The 18,928-nt window shown below is 36.7% G+C and overlaps 3 protein-coding genes and 1 long non-coding RNA gene across 10 annotated transcripts in view; 2 read left to right on the forward strand and 2 right to left on the reverse strand.

The window, feature by feature from the left end:
• The window catches only part of LOC113672767 (myocyte-specific enhancer factor 2A), a 28,066-nt gene extending 20,540 nt beyond the window's left edge, over nucleotides 1-7,526 (reverse strand). For 2 of the 7 annotated variants that reach the window (XM_089203103.1, XM_089203094.1), the window contains exon 1: nucleotides 3,789-3,900. The gene's annotated coding sequence lies outside the window, so the exon portion shown is untranslated. Of the gene's footprint in view, nucleotides 1-3,788; nucleotides 3,901-7,394 lie in introns of those variants that run through there. The other 5 variants (XM_027189106.2, XM_089203098.1, XM_089203089.1 and 2 more) reach the window with 5 other exon arrangements.
• Nucleotides 7,527-7,988: 462 nt separating this feature from the next.
• On the reverse strand, nucleotides 7,989-12,564 carry LOC113672748 (uncharacterized). Its single transcript, XM_027189089.2, has 3 exons — nucleotides 10,998-12,564; nucleotides 10,487-10,706; nucleotides 7,989-9,284 (listed from the first exon to the last, which is right to left on the reverse strand). Exons 1-3 carry the CDS (start codon nucleotides 12,439-12,441, stop codon nucleotides 8,438-8,440), a joined length of 2,511 nt encoding a protein of 836 aa, XP_027044890.2. The 5' UTR covers nucleotides 12,442-12,564; the 3' UTR covers nucleotides 7,989-8,437.
• On the forward strand, nucleotides 8,648-10,746 carry LOC149046365 (uncharacterized). The gene is made up of 2 exons (XR_016185667.1): nucleotides 8,648-8,806; nucleotides 10,085-10,746. It is a non-coding gene; the product is annotated as an uncharacterized LOC149046365 (long non-coding RNA).
• An 86-nt stretch (nucleotides 12,565-12,650) lies between the features above and the next one.
• Nucleotides 12,651-18,108, forward strand: LOC113672630 (osteoclast-stimulating factor 1). Its single transcript, XM_027188938.2, has 11 exons — nucleotides 12,651-12,702; nucleotides 12,775-12,821; nucleotides 12,961-13,011; nucleotides 13,799-13,862; nucleotides 14,146-14,199; nucleotides 15,049-15,086; nucleotides 15,431-15,500; nucleotides 15,874-15,923; nucleotides 16,039-16,117; nucleotides 16,214-16,306; nucleotides 16,518-18,108. The coding sequence occupies exons 1-11, from the start codon at nucleotides 12,660-12,662 to the stop codon at nucleotides 16,562-16,564; spliced, it is 636 nt and encodes a 211-aa protein (XP_027044739.1). The 5' UTR covers nucleotides 12,651-12,659; the 3' UTR covers nucleotides 16,565-18,108.
• Nucleotides 18,109-18,928: the final 820 nt, after the last annotated feature.

Genomic DNA, 18,928 nt, shown 5'->3' on the forward strand with positions numbered 1-18,928 from the left:
AATGGTTCTTGTGAACCTTGGGCCGGTCTCAAGACAACTTAATTAACTAAAGTCAAGATGTCAGTTTTAACGACCTCTTCGCTGTTCCCTGTTTCCTCGCACTGGGATCAAAGCTACCCCTCATTTCAACCAAATACATCAAAATGCCTGATATTTGGTATGTACTGAATGATGCATATACGTGATAAGAAATATTACCTGCTTTCACAGTTCAGTGATATATCTTTTGTCAACTTAGAATACCGTAGTGAAAGTGTTAATTCATTTTCATATGATTCAGATGTCATTTGCAGTAACCCGTTGCAAAAAGTATAGAGAAAAAACTTATAGATTGATTTTCCTGTTCTGTGTGTCTAGAACGAATTTCTTAGCTAATCGAAGAGTTGCCGTTTAATTAAGTTCGTTGTAAGACATCGCAGTGCAAAAAAGTCCGAAGTTCCAAACCTCGTGGGAACATGGCAGTTTTTTCTTTGTCGTACAACTATGACTAAACGAACGATATCTTAATCTAGTCCACAATCTACCTTCTTCTTATTTACATTTTAAAAGTTGTTGTTGACACTGATATTTATAGGCTGCAGAGGTATTGATCGTATGTATTCAATGAAAATAAATAAAAGATTTGAAAAATAACAATAACCGACTTCGTATTTGCAAACGTTTACAGCAGCGCTCGCACCAACCATGATGGAAGGAGCTATACCGACGACGTAATAAGCTGTGTGGTGCATTATGGCCCAAGAAAACTTTGTGGCTGGGAAGAACAAATTCATTATGAATAAATGATCAATTGAGCGATGCCTTTCTAGAATCTAGAAGAGCTAAATGATAAAACTGCCAATGAGATGTCCGCAGCAATTAGCGAAAGAAACAGCTGTATGTCATAAAAATTGTACAGATTTTGAGAAGCGAAATTGAACGGAATTATAAGTTGACCAAATTAAAAGCTATAGGTTTGGTGCGTTGTAATCACATATACACAACAGAAAAACGCGGCGTGAGTTAGTGACGTCGCACAAGCAAATGCATGGAACATACTCGAGTATGCCTTCGTCAACAAAGATCCGTCAGGGCTGCGAAATAGGAGGAAAGAGATATTGCACACTTATATGATATTCTAATCATGAACAGAGTTACCAAAGGCGCACCCAAAAAATTAGTCAACCGAAGCAATGAATCTAATGTGGATATCCTAAAATGAAGTTTTATCATGACCAAATAACAAAGACTATCTCCTAATTTCGTTGGTCTAGATGCTGATATCGGCTACGTTTAGTTAGCTCACAGGAAGACACGTTTTATGAAACGATTGAAAAACAATGTAGATATCGATCTTGAGGAATGTGATTACGTCAATTGCATGCTGCCACAAGGATCAGAAAATTTGAATGATAACTGTCGAGGAAAACGCAACTATCCGAATCACGATATAAGAAAAAAAATTCCTGTTGTAAGTTCAAAACCCTCGGGGCAAGAGAAAAATTATACAAGGGAAAGACCCCGTTTTTAGCCTCCCCCAGATTTCATATTTCCTCAAACGTAAACCCACTGAATTACTGATGAAAGCCAACAAAATTCCGTCCTATATCAAATCTTTTTATTCAGTGCAAGGTACCAGAAGTCACTGAGACAGCCTCACAATATTTCGGTAGTTGACGTCATCACAGCAATGGCGACCGCCTCAGTCAATACTGATTTAATAATACCGCGGCTCGATTAAAAGCAATAGATTTCATTTGTTTCCAGAGAAACGCTCGTAGATGAGTGCGTGTTTATGTTGGCGTACCCACTCACACTTGAAAGGTTCATTTTTAGCCCGACTCGTGCACGTGTGATACACAGAAATAGCCTGAGAAACCCACTGCGTGGGTAACGAGATGCACTGAAGTTTTTCTCTTTTTTCCCAGCAATGAAATTACTATTTACGAAGACTCTACAAGCTAATTTGCTCATCAAAGGAATCAAACTTATTTAAAGTACCATTATAGTCATCTAATTCCAACTGATAATTGTTAGGGTCCTAATAAATCATCCAACATTTTCAGTAAGCGTTTTATTACTTTAAGCTTGCCTGGCGAAAAGTTATCGTTTCAAAGAGCGTAGGTTGTGATATTTCGCTTCCTTTTGCATGCAGAAAAACAAATAATTTCGCCAGACAGAAGTGAACCGCAAAAAAACAAAGATGGTGGGCCGGACATAAGATACCAAAAAGGCCATAATAGGCAAAGAGAGAATGAGGAAAGTTTAGGAAAGAGAATATTGACACAGAGAAAGAGTTAGGTTACTTAAGCTACTGAACCTATCTAGTTTTGATGCAGTTCTCAGCGGGGATTGAAAGGAGATGGTTCGCCTAAGATTCGTTGTTTATTCTAGGTGTTTGAGTTTCAGTTTAAACGAGGTTCACTCCAAGAAGGTGGAAAATTTTTTTGTCTTTTACCCTGCGTTTAAAGAGGTGATCTAAAACACAAGTCATTTCAGTTCTAACTTGCAATGTCTGATATTTTTGTTACATGTATAGGTTGGTTACTGATGAAGAAGATAAAACAGTCGCCAATGAAAAATTTGGTTCCAATCCCATCCCTTTTAATTTGAATTCAAAGTTTTTGCAGTATTTAACTGAAGAATGCGCAGAAGTAGTCAGTAATTGTAGTACAGCAACAGAGCAGTAATCAGTGATTAGGAAAGCGACGCGGATTAAGTGACTTTAACGATTTTGGAAAAAAACAAATCCTCAAACTGAATGTAGTCCGGCCGAAGAGCAAGAGGACATAAATTATTTAACGTATCAAATTTGTCGAGCCAGCCCTCATAGGTCTTCACAACTGTCTTTTCGTTGTTATTTTGCTCTTTTTTTCCCCTTTTTCGATTTCTGCATGGAGTGGGAATCTGTTACATTTCCATGCAAATGATTCTCAAGCAATATAATATTATGTCGTCCCTGGCGTGGTTCCACGAGCATCGAAAGCAAGAAATTGAATTTCTTGGACATTACAAAAGGATAAAATTATCTTTGTACTTTTAGACCATTCTCACTTCGATTAGAAGAGAAAAAAATAGCGTTATTGATGAGAACCGAACATGTTTTGTTTCGAGAACAAGCCCCTTTTTGTGCTGAGCTGAAAGAGACTTTCTCGTTGCAGCATTGTGCATGGCTTTGTGCTAAGCTTTGATATAATGTAATTTAATCTAGCATACCAATACTGACATATTTGTGATAAAAAGGCCTTTGAAATTGTAAAGTCATTCGTAAAGGGGGCGTAGCAAGTGGAAAAAAAATAGAATTGGATTAAAGATATTGTGAAAGTATTTCCTAGTCAACATCGTAAAAGACTTGTCCATAGGGCCGTATCCTTTTACAATCGCTCTGACGAAACGCTCGAAGCGCCGGTTAGCTTTAATTTTAAACTCTTTACGGTGCCCAATTTACGTTATCAACTCAGTTGATAATACTTAATTACCCAGTTATACTCTCCCACCGACCCAGCACCACAGTTTCTTTCGAAACTTACCCCCTGTATTCATTTATCCTATTACAAGTTGGTACGGTGTATTACTCAAGGTGTACGGTGTATTACTCAAGGTGTAGACACTTAAATATGTTTCATTTCCTGTTAATCTTTTCGACCAGCACTTCTGTACCTTCGAGACGGTGGCTGCTTTTCAAAAAAGAATATATGATCGGTTTGTCAGTTCCAGTTTAAAACGCGTGGTCTTCTCGTCTCTGTATAACATGCGTATCACGCTAAACATTGCTCAAAGTTAAGAATGAAAGACGAAAAGAAACTTACCCTACGATTTCAATCGGACTCTCGTGATTAAGTGATTATGCTCCTTTGCAAAGCACCGAAAAGGGTGTCGTTGATTTAATTTATGTTTCGAAATCTAATATCCAGCGGACTGGAGCTGTTGACGGAAGTATAAATGAAAGAGATATGGACACCTTGGTTGCGGACAGAAAGACTATATCCGTTTTGTGGGCGTGACGTATATCCGAATCCGGATTAAAGTGGACCCTGGTCAAGCGAATTAAAGCTGCAAGTCAGGTGGACTGTACATCTATCAGGGAAAGCTTAAAATTTTTCGGTCAGCCTCTATCACATATCCTCTTCAACGTTTTGTTGATAACGTCGGCTCTTACTGACTCCGCAAGAGTTAATCAGATCGCTTTATCAATTCGCTCGTTTAGCACTCCACGAAAAGATACAATAACCGGAGGTCTTTTTAGGAAAAGTGTCACGGTATTTTCGGAAATTTGGTTTATTTTGGTTAATTCTGAACATAACCAGACTTAATTTTCAGCATGCTTTAATCAAATAAATGAACGCCATCCACTGCTGTGTTCTTAAACTTTTCCCATTCAACCGCTCCTAACTTTTGTTATGCCTCGCTGAGGCCTGACAGTTTTTAACCCGGCTATTACGAGGTGTAAGTCAACTCTGATCTGTAACTGTTAAAACTGAAATTGGATGATCCATACCCTTTAAAAAACTCTAACGTTTCTCCTAACTCCTCTAAAAATTGTATCGTAACTAATATGTTAGCCTGAACTATTTTGAGATACAAATCTTAAAGGGAAGCCCATGCGATCTACGACATTTTATATACGTTTAGGATTGAAGATTTATTTTCAATTTTTTAATCTGAAATGCTCTGGGGAACTTCAATATATTTTCAGTTTCCTTTCGGTTTCTTCACTCTATATTTCTGAATATCATGCACTATTGTATCCATTCACTTTTCTCAGCTGAGAAAAATCTAAAGGTTCGATCCACCAAGTACAAGAGAGAACGTGTTTTCCAATATCGAGTAGGAGAACTTGTTTTCCAATACTGAGAGTGCCCAATTTAGAAAAGGGGCGTCAAATGTCACAGCACTGTCAATAAATAAGCTCTAGTGTTAATCCCCGTTTTAGATATAGCACAGCAACGGAAGCAAGGTAGTTTAAAAGTAGTTTAAGCCTGACTTTGGCATTGGCAGTCAAGGTTTACAACAAGGCTCAGCGAAAAGCAATGGGTGGCGATACACTCACCTTACATAACAACTGTATGAGTCTCAAAGCATAGCAGAGGAAATATTATCGGTATCAGGCTTAAGCTTATGCAGAGTTAGGATACGTGGGCCTATTTTCGCAGCGGTTTTAGGGGGTGGGAGTAAAAGGGATTAGAGATGTTTTGCAACCTCTAACTTAAAGGAAGCATGTGCTTGCAAAAACATGTTGTTTTTTTAATCACCTTCATTGAATAGCGCTAAAAGAAATTTACCACTAACGTCAACTGAGATTCTAAGGAGTACCGGAATTTGTCCTCAAATTAGCAAAGAAATTCGTTTATAAACAGAGCCATTTTAAAAGGAACTCAGTAACCCTGCCGCGTTCCTCTCTCCCATCCTGCGCACACATCAAATGGAGAAATCCCTGACGAGATGCTTTTTTCTTTCATGTGGCCAAATAAATGCTACAGAGGAATTTATCAGTATCTACCATTACGGTGTGGCTGTATGCCGAGCAGCCGGGCAATTCTCAAAGAATCTCCATTAAAAAAATTCTTTAAAACTTCTTGAAACTATCAGATGTTTGTTCAGAAATGTCGAGTGATGTCCACAAATAATAATAGATATAAAGGGAAACATTCATTATGCGTAGTTTCGGAAACAAAGGGAGAAGAATAAGTCTGGTTTACCACGTTCATATTAAGAGAGCTCTGGATATTTCTGACAAGCTTTCACTCTACAAAGCATACACAATAATGATAATTCCATTTTTTAAATTTTTTTTTGCACCAAAGTAATGCTAACCTTGAATTCGCTTTAGACTTCCGTTTCTGGAGTACAATCAAAAGCCCCAAAAATAAATGAATAAAAAAATAAATAAAAACAGAGAGAAAGACACAAGCATTAACCCTATTTCCATATAACACTTTTTTCGCCATCCTTTGTTTAATAAATAAGAAAAGCGCTTTATAGACTTAAAGCGCAAGCGAAGTTTTCTCTGCGATAGGAAGTGTTCCAGGTTGTCGCGGATCAATTTAGTTAGTTACATTTACCTTTCTATTGTAGTAGCTTCTCTGTTCACAGAAATTCGATGCGATGAGGAAAGCAAGTTTCCTTTCCACGAACAGGTTCGACGAAAGTCATTTTAATATTATCACAAAAGATGGTTTTGAAGCCAGACTAGGTTTATATTATCAGATGGAAATACGGAAGTAGACGAACGGAAGACATTTGCGACGTGTGAAGCCTTTTTAGTATCAGTACTCATTCAAAGATCATGCAAATCAAACGAAAACGAAGCCGGAAGACAAAAAATATCCAATGAATTCATTGACAAAAAATGTCGCTTGAAGAAAATTGAGAACAAGGAATTAGGGGCTTTTAACTGCCGCTAGTTTGATTTCGCTGTTTCAATCCCTTACTGACGACATTAATGTCAAAATAGATCTCGACGGTCGAAAAAAAATTAACTTTTGGAAGCCGAACCAATATACATTGATTCAAGTTAGTGGAAATAACTCAGTTAGAAGTAACCAGGTTTGAAGTCGTATTTAGCTGTACTTTGATCAATGATACTTATCGGATAAACAAACAAACCGAAAATATTTCTGGAAAGGTAAAGTGAACATAAATATTATAAGGATAAAAACAAACTGAATTATAGATACGCAAGTGAAGAGGAACATTCGCAAAATTTATCTCATCGTCTACTCAAGACCTCTTTCTATTCGAACAGTTTATGATCGATCTCAGTTCATGCGATCATACAAAATTATGATTGATTATAGATCTAAAATCAAACCATTTAAGGTAGTAATCTACTTGTAAAGCGTCTGACATATCAAAAAAGACCAAGTTCAACTACATCAAACATACGATATGCAGAATTTGTTGAGTTCTTTTGCGTGGGATGAAGATCAATTTATTCAACTAACCGATGTATTTTATCGGCGCCATTTAAGATTTCTAGCAACTGTAAATTAACAACCACAGCAGAACTACTGAATCAAAAATAGCGGCAACAAAGTTTATTAAGAGCTATGAGTAGCAAAGAACAATACTAAATACCTCCCCTCACCTAAAGGAAAAAATCCCACCCGTTGTCAATATTAGGTTTTTTCAGACCATCTCTTTAAATCAACATGGAAATACGCTCTTTGAAATATGTAACACACAAAAATTCTAAATTTAGCTCTAAATAGCCATGAAACTTTGCCAAATACACTCAAACCTAACTTTACATCCACGGAAATGCCCTAGTTTAAATCGAGTCCCGCTGTCGCTTATGGTAGATTCGGAATTGTGGATAAATTGCCATTGATTTAGGTTTATCTAAAAAGACGTCATCAAACTCAATGGTGTAGATCAATTTTATACCATACAAATTAAAATTTAATTGTAGATACCTTAGAACGACGCCAAAAATAGCTTCTCCAACGCAGGTTTAGTAAAGATGGCTCAGCGAGGGAACAAAATAAGAAAGCACAGCTTGGACAGGATATAGAGGATAAAAGTTGTGAAGGTAGCGTGGGCGAGACGAGATGCCTCTTTGACGTCACCATCACGTCAAGAATAAGACCGTATCCATGGCAGGCTTTCTATCAGTTTCCAAGCAAACAAACTGAGGACGCAATTGTTCATTCAATACCCAGACGGCTGTTATGGTTCAGAATTCAGTGTCAAATGGAGCTGTGTTTGCAGAAATGTGGAAAATGGCACACAGTTGAATTCGGGCTCTAGTTTACATTGGTTCTTTGAAATTAAAGGAGCGAATCCAAAATGAATGTATATTGACTCAGCAACTCTAAATTAAAGAAATTAAAGACACAAAAGGAAGCAAACGAAACCGTTTCATAAACCAAGTGCTAAAACCGGATCAAGAGCTATTATCAGCAACACAGACATGTACAAGGGGCGATGTAGGGGGGGGGGGGGAAGAGGGGTTAAAGAAAATGGAAGGGGGGGTTGGGGTTGCCATTTCCTCCCCACCTGCAACACTAGGATTCAGGCTTGTTTTATTCTATTGAAACGAAACCTCTTTATTTTTACAGTTACAAATGAAGTTCAGACCCTAGGCCAGTCGAGGCGAGTCGTGTGAAGAGAACAAAAGGAAATTCCGCGGAAACCTTGTTGATGCCTATTTTAGGGCAAGGCATGAAGAAAAAACGATGCTGCTTTTCTTACGTTTGATTTCAAACAAAGAGCACGTTTTAGCTAGTTATTTTTCGTCATTTTGCTTTGTGTGAGCTGTACCCTGGACGCGCCTCTTTAAGAAAACGCCCACAAAACGTGGAAACCCGGCATTTTGCAGGCGGTTAAAAGGATTAATGCAGTGGATGACTAAAAATAATGGCTTTTAGACTTATTTGGATAGAATTCAACGTTTCTCCATGAAATCCATATTTTGTGCATGTTTTGATGCACTTGAAAGAGCTATAACTTCAACGAGTCAACAACCATCGTAAAACTTCTCGACATTTTCCATAAGTGCGATAAGAGGTACAGCATTATACGGAAAATGTCCCCCGGATAACAGCCTCCTTACTGACATTCGCACTCGAATTAGCATCGTCATAACTTTATCTAAAACCTTGCATGACTTGTCTGCAACACAAACAATATGACTCGCGTTTGCGACAGACGAGTCAAATGTTCCCACGCTGTTGTTATCAAAGGTCATCGAATGTAGTTCGCAGCTGTGGGAGCCCTCAAAAACACAGTCAATCGTTGTCTCTGAATTTTCACTTTCACTTTCGATTTCCATGTCGGATTCGTCGCTTGAATAGTACGACTCAAGAATGCTTTTCAAGCCACCAAGGTAATCACTGTCATTTCTTCCCAAGCGATGATCCGTAGAACGAATTTCTGAACTGTTCTTTGAAATTCTGTCAATGCAAATATGGTTGTAAGGTTGTTTGCCCTTTTGAGAAGGAGGAAACGTTTTTAACATCTGCGCTCCAGAACCTTCCTGCGAAGACTCAACATCCTGTTCAAGCTTTCCGCATTCATTTTTTCTTCGCCTTTCACTGCACGTTTCTAAATCGCCGTGTATCGCTTTGTCCTCTTCTTCATCAATTTGTCTGTAAGTCGCCAACGATTGGGTGAATTCTTTCCAATCACTGACAACAAAGCGTAAATATTTTGTCAGATACTCCAGAAATCGCGTCTCTGATGAAATAAGAAGATCGAGAAGTAACGAGGGATCAAACCCAACTGATTCGGTGAAAGCAGCAAACAACCAGTGCGGGTTCAGCTGTTGTAAAATTTTCATGGAAATTTCATCGCTTGGAAAATTCCTGAAAATAAATTTGGCAAAGAAAATGTTAGAAGAAAAATATACAACGTTTTACACAATTGGAAGTAAAAAGTAAATAGACTGGTGAAACAGAGGAAGAGAATAATGTTTTATTTCCACCCGTGGACTGTTGAAAAGAAAAAGTCACTTTAAATAATCCCTTAAGGACACAAAATTCGAATGTGAAATCGATCTTCGCAGTAATGAACACTACTTAAACAGTAGTGAAAATAAGGCCTGAAAATATTCAGGCCTGTACGGGATTTGAACCCATGATCTCTGCGATACTGGTGCAGCGCTCTATCAACTGAGCTGGTCATTACGTTGGTTCGTAATAAACCTGTGAAGTGGTGAATCAATGACTGTGAATATGAAAATCATATTTAAGTGAGCTGCGCATTAAGAAATGTATATGAAATTGATCCTGTACAGGCCTAAATATTTTCAGGCCTTATTTTTCACTACTGTTTAAGTAGTAAAAAAAGCACAGCAGAGCATCATGCTTCATAAGATCACGCATGACCAGTCGATCTCATCGCCTGAAGAAGACTAGTAGTATGCAATCGAAACGTCGCGATCTACATCACACGTGACTACATCTTGAGACAAACGAAGAAGTTAGCTTTTATTGTTTAAGTAGTGTTCATTACTACGAAGATCGCTTTCATATTCATTTCTTGATCTGCAGGTCACATATATGATTTCCATGTATTCATAGTCATTAAAACAAAATTTGAAGTAAACGTATACTTACTGAATAAATTTATATAATTTATATGATACCAAGTATTTCTCTTGCAGTTTTACGTCATTGTTACCTTCGCTTCCCCTGCCGGATTTGTCGCTTGAACAATAAGGCTGTGAACAGTGCAGCTCTAATCAACACTTTTCAAGCTGCTAAGTTGATTGACACTGATTTTCTACAATATAACAACTGGAAGAGTGGGATGCAAAGCCTTAACGTTGCCCTTAGGGTAAGTTTCACTCCAAGGACTGTTGAATCTCCAACCCTCGTCCATACGCAAGGAAGTGAAAGTTGCCAACAACTGCAAACCACAGCTGACTTTAAAAGACATAACATCCTCCTAGGAACAAGGGCTCACTAAAAGACCGCCAGATATTTTCCCTTGCAATTTTTGTAACAATACCCGAAGGGGTTTACTTATTAAATACACATTTTAAACAAGATTTCAAAACTCTCACTTGTGGAGTTCTTGAAAAAGCAATAGGAGAGCTAACATCAACTCAACAAGTTCATCATCCTGGTCAACAAACAGTGCTATGAGACTGGTGGAGAGTTCTGTTTCAATGGAATTCTGTGCAGATGACTTGCTGTTGAAAGGATTACCACAAGCAAGAGAAAGAACATCCCTGCAACACAGGTTCACACAAGATAAAGACAGCTTCTGGAATAAAAATGAACCTGAAAAGACACATGAAATAAATAAATATTACCATCAATAGTCTTGCTTCTCTGAGCCTTAATCATCTCTACCCTCAACACCCTGACAACATTATGGATATTCCCTTGCTCCATAGGCAGTTCCTAAGGTGCTGAAATGGAGAATTTGTGTAGTTGGTGATCATTTCCTTTATTCTCATGACCTTAATGTGTGATTCAGGGTTGATAATGTAGAGAGAAATTAGATTCTTGTCACTCTTAGAGGTCAAAGGGTTAAAAGTAATGCAGTTTGCCACTCAAACCTGTACATACCCTCCTGCTGAACAGCTGATTTTAGCACAATGAAAGCAGATTTGAAAACCATCAGTGAAGCTTTCCTCAGAGCTAGTAAGTCAGTCCTTTCTGTCTGCCCAGTAAGTCCTGGATGACTTTTTATTTCTGTTCCACTGAATCCCACAATTCCTGAGGGGTTCCTGGGTATTCTGGCGAGGAGACAACACTCAACAACACTCAGGAAAGAGACTGAAGGGCTCCTTAAGATTTTATGTAATTTACTGTCTTTATTTTCATGTGTAAACAATACTGAGCTTGGAATAAATAAGACATTGTACAAAATCTCCAAAATCTTTTTAAAAATCAGCGGTGGAAGTCTTGGGTGGTGAAGGTACTGGGTCAACATAGCTGTAACAATGCAAAACTGATTGACAGTATCATCTATTGTATCAGTACTTATCATTCTTGTTGCAAAGATACTACTGGAGTCCCATTCATACAGTTTGGCTGCTATGTGTCTGCTACCATCGGTTGAACCAAATTCTTGGGGTCCCAGGAAAGAATATTGTTCTCCAATGCAGCTTTTCAAATCAGTTACTTCCTTATTTAGACATGCTTCAAAGTTGAAATTCATGTATTTTGCAATTTCTTCCATAAAATGAAGGAAGGCAAGTAGGTTATTCTCTTTTGCCCCAAAAATGGCTTCTTTCTTCACATTTTCTTGTTCATGGATGGCATCTCCTAATTTCAGACTAGCCCAAAGTACAATGAAGTCTTCAGCTAGCCCTGTATGTTGACAGTTCTTCATAAAAGAATACATTCCATTGGGTCGCACAATTAAAGGAACATATAGAAAAAAAATATGTCTTAAATTAACACTCCCCAAAAGTACCTCTACTAATTCATTTCTTGAAAGACTAGTATCTGTTAAATTATTTTCAGGAGTAGTGCAGGAGCAGGTGTGACCGACTGTGCCTTCTATACGTTGCTGATAATTCCTAGGACTCTTTGGTGTCTCTCGTGCGTTTTTGAGAATATTTTGTAACATTTCCATGACATAAAGCTTTTTCCAAGGATGCTCAGTTTCTTTCCCGAAGTCAAAGAGTTTCAGAAACCACTCGCCTCTTATAGTTTGCTTAGAAACCACTTGAAAAACCAACACAATTGCTTTAGTTGCAGAGAACACAACATGTTGGTTGCTATCGCCCAGAAGTTTTAAGAGACAGTCTAGTAAGTCGTATTTGGAAACAAGATCATCTGTTATGACTTTCAAATATGGGCAATTAATAGTTTCAAACCTCTGATAAAGCTTCTGAACTACAGTTAGAGCCAGTAGTAAATTATCCACCATTGCATGATTTATCGTGAAGATTTCAGAGATTTGTAGCCAGTTTACAAGTGACCTCCAAATTTCTTTCGCACACATCTCCTTGAAGCAATTGTAAGTGAAAGCTTTAAAATATAGCCCTTCTAGTTTATCCATAACCTTCTATTTACCTATAAGGAAATCATTTCAAGAGAAACAACAGCTCACGCACAACCGTCCACCATATTACTGTCACAATCATTTATCCTTACACGCTGTAAACAGGGCAACCGCTCTTTCACTTTCTCGCTTTCTGATCGACTGCTGGCTCATAAGAAAGAACACATGCGCGGTATATACTTCCTGTTACAGCACTTTAATATTTTGCGTACAAAATGTCCGGTCCGCGCAGACCACCTCCTCCCATACCAAAACCAGGTATGTGCTAAAATACACTGATTTTAGCTCATTTCGCGAATTATTCATGTTGCTTTTCTGTTTAATTTACAGGTCACGTTCAAGTCGTAAGAGCTTTGTACAATTACACAGCTCAACAGGTAAGGATCGTGTAAAAAAAAATTCAATACTTGAAAGCTTTCGAAAGTTTGCCGTAAACAACCGCTTTGAATAATGTAGTTTTAGAAAATGATCCGTAAATTAGTTGTTATTTTAATACTGTCTTGTGTTCTTTTGTAGCCAGATGAAATCAGCTTCGAAGAAGGAGATATTTTGTACATAATCGACAGGGTATGGACATAGTTCCCGGTATTCATATGTTTATTTAAAATGTATCGCCTGTTTTGTATTACAAAGTCTCATATTGTTGAAGAAGGGCGCACCCAAGATTTCCATTACCACTTAGCCTTGATTTTAGGGGTTTTATTTTATACTTTAGATTTTGAATCGGCTGGAAATCGAATCTATGCCTTCAGCTAGCTTTTATTAGCGTGGAATTGAGTAGAACTTTGTTAACGACCTGTATCGTTTCTGAGCAGCTTAGTGGTGTACAGGAATGTACATTATTCCATTGACCGTGCAGATCTTAATATCACTTCAAGTACAACAATTTCAAACAAAAACTGAACTTTCTAAGTTGCTAGATTTTGATGTTTTAAGATTTACCATGGAACCATATGCTTCAGCACAAGGTTCTGTGGAAGAGACTTTAGGAAGTTAATCCGCTACAGCCTTGTAGCAGTTGATCCTTTGCACCCAAAAATGGGTATCCATACTTCCCATACAGTCCTTTGAACATTTCCTGTGGTGCTGATATGGAGAACTTGTTTAACAACCAATGGCTTCTTCAGTTGGTGATCATTTCATTTATTCTTGTGACCTTAATGCTTCACTCAGGGGTGATATTGGAAAGAGATATTAGATGCTGGTCACTCTTAGGGGTAATGTCTGTTTTGTTACACTTAATTTAATTTTGGCATGAAATCTTGATTACATGTCTGTAACAAGATTATTCATGTTAAAAGATCTTATATATTCCCTTTGTCAACTCTTGATTCTGACACCTTCATCAAAATAGGGCACTGGTCCATGGTGGAAAGCAAAAGTTGGGGGCAAGACAGGATTGATACCATCTAATTATGGTGAGGGCTCATACTTTCAGTCAGATACATTATAACAAGAATTAATCATGTTTACATTCTAATCATTAGAGTTACCTTTCAGAACTTTCTTATCAACTTTCAGTACAATGGGGTGTATTTTTTTATTATAACAAGAATTAATCATGTTTACATTCTAATCATTAGAGTTACCTTTCAGAACTTTCTTATCAACTTTCAGTACAATGGGGTGTATTTTTTTATGTTGTATGATGTTAGGAGCCTGTTTGCATAAATTTATCCTTTTGGGATTATCATGTTTCAGTTGGTGAGCACACTGAATCAGTAGAAAATCCTCTACATGAAGCAGCAAAAAGAGGTAGTAATATCTGTGTATCCATAACTTTTATATGCAGTGAATATTAAAGAATTTTAAGTGTATTGCTCGATACACAAAAAGATTGACAAGTGCTTGTATGTATAACCATTCCTACTTGCCAATACATGTCTGTATTAAATTGATTTATAGTATTTGTGAATTAAGAATGAATACAGATGAGGTTTTTAGATAATGAATCCATTTATTTCCAGCTATAAAGCCAACTAAATACTCCTTACTTCTATCTTCTCAGCCAGTAATTTTGTCTGATCCACATGAAGTGTGTTGTAGTTGAGTTCTAGTCAGGTTAGTCAGGAAGAAGAAGGAGTTAGACATTTTCAGTTGTTAGGATTGTATGTTTACTTCTTGTATATAATCAGCAGCCTGATAGTCAGAAGTGTTTTAGCATGCACTACACCATGCTGTTAAGCATCATGCATCAGCAGTTAGCTTCTTGCTAGGATTAAGTCTGATGCTTTCTTTCAATAGCAAATCATACAACCCGTTAGGTCATAACATCAGCATACATATTCTCCATACTGTTCTCTATACATTTCCTATAGTGTTGACCAGGAGAATCTGTATAACAATCGAAAGCTTCTTAAGTGATCATTTCTGTTACTATTCTGTCCTTAATTTGCGATTCAGTGATGATATGTTAAGAAGAAATTAGATGTTTGTCATTTTTAGGGATCAAAAGATTAAGAAAGAATTCTAAATATCAAGATCTTATGAGTAACTATTTTACAAAATCAAGATGATAACAAGCATCATTCTGTTCTGGTCACTGTTTAAAAGGCAAAGAGGCTGGGACTACTGAACATTTAGGTCTTATTCAATTATTTCTAGGCAACATCGGCTTTCTTCAGGAATGCCTTCAAAACAAAGTAAGATCATTGCATTTGTTTTTTCACTAGATTTACTTACGACCAGAACTGTTTAGAAAATGAGTTCTTAGAGGAGCTCATATTAAGTAACAAAGCACTGACAAGGTTACAAAATAAGCCATCAACTCTTGCAATTGCTAACAATCTCTATGCAGAAAAATGTGCCAGCTATTCTGAATGCTTGAGGTAAGGTTTTCAGCATGGAGGTGTGACATTGTGCCACTTGTCTTGTATCACAGTGTGGTTAAACTAGAAATCCTTTTGAAAACCCTGCAAAGGAATAATTTTCTTATGATGTCATTTTTTTTATTTATTTTTTTAATTAACTTTTGTTTGCTCAACAGGTATCAGTCAATGGCCTTGACAAGGCGGGATCCACCCCTCTTCACTGGGCAGCACAAGGTGGACACACAGGTATATATCTATCCTTTTCAATGTTATAGAAGTTCTATGGCTAAGGGGCAAACTCGTGATTTCATCTCTCACTATAGTTTACAGTTACTCTAGGCAAAATTTAGCAAATTCCTTTAATCATGACTCAGACTATGACCTTTTATCTCTGAAATAACACATTTCTTGTGAGGTTCAAAGCATGATTGACAGTAACATAAACTGAATATTCAATGATACATTTCCAACTTCTTTGTCTGCATGTTGCTGATATGAACAGAATGGTTTTAATTTTATAGAGCATAGTGTGACAACTAATGGTTTTTACTTCATGACTGATTGGGACTCAGGTAGTAGTTTTTTGATGAATGTAATGTACTTTTATAATTCAAAACAGAATGTGTAAAGATATTACTTGCCCAGCCAAGAATTCAGATATCAGTTCAGGTATGTTCTTTCATTTGGCTTGTTAAATTAAGCTGACTTGATGCAACTTGCAAATTTGATTTCATTTTTATGGGAGTTATTAATTAAGGTGAACTTGATACTAATTTTCTTGCAGAACAAGCTGGGAGACACCCCTTTGCATTCAGCTTCATGGAAGGGTCATCCAGACATTGTGGAGTTACTGCTAGAGCGAGGTACTGAACATTACAATCTTAAGTATAGGATAGGGAGTGATAAGGAAATTGAAAGGGTTAAACTCTGATTAACTGATACTTTTAATGAAAAAATAGGGGCAAGAACAGACATACAGAACAATGAAAAACAAACTCCTGCTGACCTAGCAAGAGATCCAGATGTTGGTAGACTGTTACGAGGGGCTGTTGGTAAGTAAGATTATTTTCTCTACTAATTGTGAGGTCAATGAAAAATTGCATATTTTTTGCTTTACTAAGAGAGTTAAAATTAATGTCCAATGAGTGTTACAGTTTAATTTAAGTTAGTGCATAACAGATGCTGCTTCATTTTGCTCTTGACTTGCATTTTATGATGATCAAACTAAACAATACCAATTAGAAAGTGTCCTTTATGTCTCAGAAGCCCCCAGTGCAGACGATTATGGTGAAGAAGAAGATTCTGATTGAGATAACTTGATAAAAGTTTTTTTTAATGCAGCAAGAGGAGATAAAACTCATTAGCTAGTAAATAATAATTATGTGAAAGGACATTTTCACATCAGCATTACACCAGCACAGTACAGTTGTTTCATGTCACTGTTTTCATTCTCAGCATGATGTATACTCATAGTAAATTTCTATATTTTTTTCATTAACATCCTTGTCAATCAGTGATGAGGAAGGTATACCTAATCTGTGACAAAAGATACATTTTAATTTTTTTGTGTAAAGATAAGCCTGTCAAACACCTGGTACTGGTTTATGCAGTGAGTATAGTTGGAGGGATGAAAGGCAATTTATATTCTTCATCCTGCTGGCAGTTTGTATACTGCATTATACATTTTAGAATACGTAAAATCCTAGAATACATATTCATTTGATGATAAAAATAATTACTGACAGTGTGGCCATTGTCACCAAGCTTTAATGCAGAAAAAAAGACTAGACTGATCTCAGGAATTTAGGAATGTTAATTCCTATTCATCTTTTATTGTTTGATTGCACCGGCCTGGTAAAGAATTTGCTGATGGTGCAAGGAGAAATTATTATTTAGCTTTTGTGTAGAATAAAAGAAAGCTTACTCATGATAATCATAGGTAAAAGATGAATTAGAAGTTTAACCCTTTTACTCCTGTGAGTGACTAAGAAAAAAATTCTCCTTATTTTAGTATACAATAGTGTTCTCCTTTTCAGGCAGTAACCAGTAACATTTATGGCCTGTAGTACCTCTTATTACCATTTAAAATTTCTTGGAATTCTTGAAAATTCAACAGGTAAAAGGATTGCTTTACTAGTTTGAAAATTTATTTTACCTGTCATGCTTAAAATAGGGTAGAACACTGATACAATATCATGTAAGCAAGTGATGAGAATAAAGAAAAGTATCAATTATGGGATTACTACTTGATCTGATACCAAATCCTCCAAACTAACATAATGAGAATCATTTGGCAGACAGTAAGGAGAATTACTAAAGAGATCTTGGGAGCTAAAGGGTTAACAATAATTATCAGTAATTTTTCATTGATTGTTTAAGTACAACATTTTGTAGGAGAGAGACAGATCTAATACAGGGAATGAATGGAAATTAACAGTGAAGTTACAAAATTTTCTATAAGAAAAACAAAAATGAAAAAAAATTAATGAGCCAAGTATCCTTCCAGACAGAAGACACTAACAATGTTGTAATATTGTGTATAGAACTCTGTTCTTTACCACAAACTTGTTACAGAACTTTATTTTGGAAAAACTTTCAATAAAATAATTTTGCAGACAGCAATCCCTTAGTATTTATTTGACCTTACTTTAACTGGTTACCTAAGTATCAAATTTAATGAGGACATTGTGTGCACATGATTGTTTTCAGCTGTATCTCTCAGTTTTGTTAGTAGAAAGAAAAACTAATAAATTTTTTCGTTTATTCTTAACCATCTTAAGACTGTGCTCAGGGAACCTACTGACAATGATTTTAACTTAATTTCTTGTGTCAATAAAAGACAGAAGTGAATACACTTGGGTTGTGTGTCATAGAACTTTTGCTTCTAACTTGTATTTAACCTAATCTAAAAATTGTACAAGTTTTTGTTTGTATTTCTCAACAGTAAATGTCAAACTTTTTCCCTTAAAAAAAAAAGCAGAGGCTATGCAGAGATATGGGTTTTGCTTTTCAATTTGACTGACTCAGCAACGAGTTATTCAAGACAAAAGCTGGCGGTTCCAGGTATCGATAGTCTTTAAAGGGTGGATTATACTTGTGGAGGGCATTTATTGCACAAGCAAGAAGAAAATAAACTTCCCAGCAAAATGATCTGAATTTACCAATAAAATTAGTTTCATCATTCCTTATCAATGTTATTAAACATATGTTTTACTTCGCATTTGTACTTAGTTTTAAAAAAACAACAAGTGAATATCAATTTGCCCATTTTTAGTCAGACTACAGTTAAGTTAATTTATCCATCGATTCCTTAAGTCAGAACTTCTTTCGTTACACTGGCTTGAGAAACTAGAGTTGTCTTTGTCTGTTGAATGGGAGGTAAAAAGTGAGGTCTCTGCGGTTGACATCCAGATTGTTCGTAAATTTTCCCTCGGTGATCACCCACGTGCAAGTTGCTCCCGCCATGAGCTCTCAAAGTCTGTTTTCTCTCAAAGGACTTCAATCTTTGGTTTATTTCGACAGCCTCCCGAAGTAAGTCATCAAGTTGCTCCTCCGAAAGTGAGTCTAAATTCTCCATTAGATTTTCGTAAGGTTTTTCGGCTAATCTAAGATTATTATCTCCCGCAGGGTTATGACAAATCTTTCACTCTGAACATCCGCAAAAGGGACACTTT

The sequence above is a fragment of the Pocillopora damicornis genome, chromosome 4 (assembly GCF_964200805.1).
Source record: "Pocillopora damicornis chromosome 4, jaPocDami1.2, whole genome shotgun sequence".
Taxonomy (NCBI): domain Eukaryota; kingdom Metazoa; phylum Cnidaria; class Anthozoa; order Scleractinia; family Pocilloporidae; genus Pocillopora; species Pocillopora damicornis.

Bases quoted from the DNA above. Each gene is read 5' to 3' on its own strand.
- LOC113672748 (XM_027189089.2), bottom strand. From the start codon at position 12,441: ATGGATAAACTAGAAGGGCTATATTTTAAAGCTTTCACTTACAATTGC. The intron at 10,707-10,997 runs GTATGTACAGGT...GTGTCTTTTCAG, and splicing joins ATCAGCTGTTCAGCAGGAGG to GTTCATTTTTATTCCAGAAG. The intron at 9,285-10,486 runs GTGAGAGTTTTG...ATTTATTTTCAG, and splicing joins CTTTTTCAAGAACTCCACAA to GAATTTTCCAAGCGATGAAA.
- LOC113672630 (XM_027188938.2), top strand. From the start codon at position 12,660: ATGTCCGGTCCGCGCAGACCACCTCCTCCCATACCAAAACCAG. The intron at 15,924-16,038 runs GTATGTTCTTTC...ATTTTCTTGCAG, and splicing joins GAATTCAGATATCAGTTCAG to AACAAGCTGGGAGACACCCC. The intron at 16,118-16,213 runs GTACTGAACATT...ATGAAAAAATAG, and splicing joins GGAGTTACTGCTAGAGCGAG to GGGCAAGAACAGACATACAG.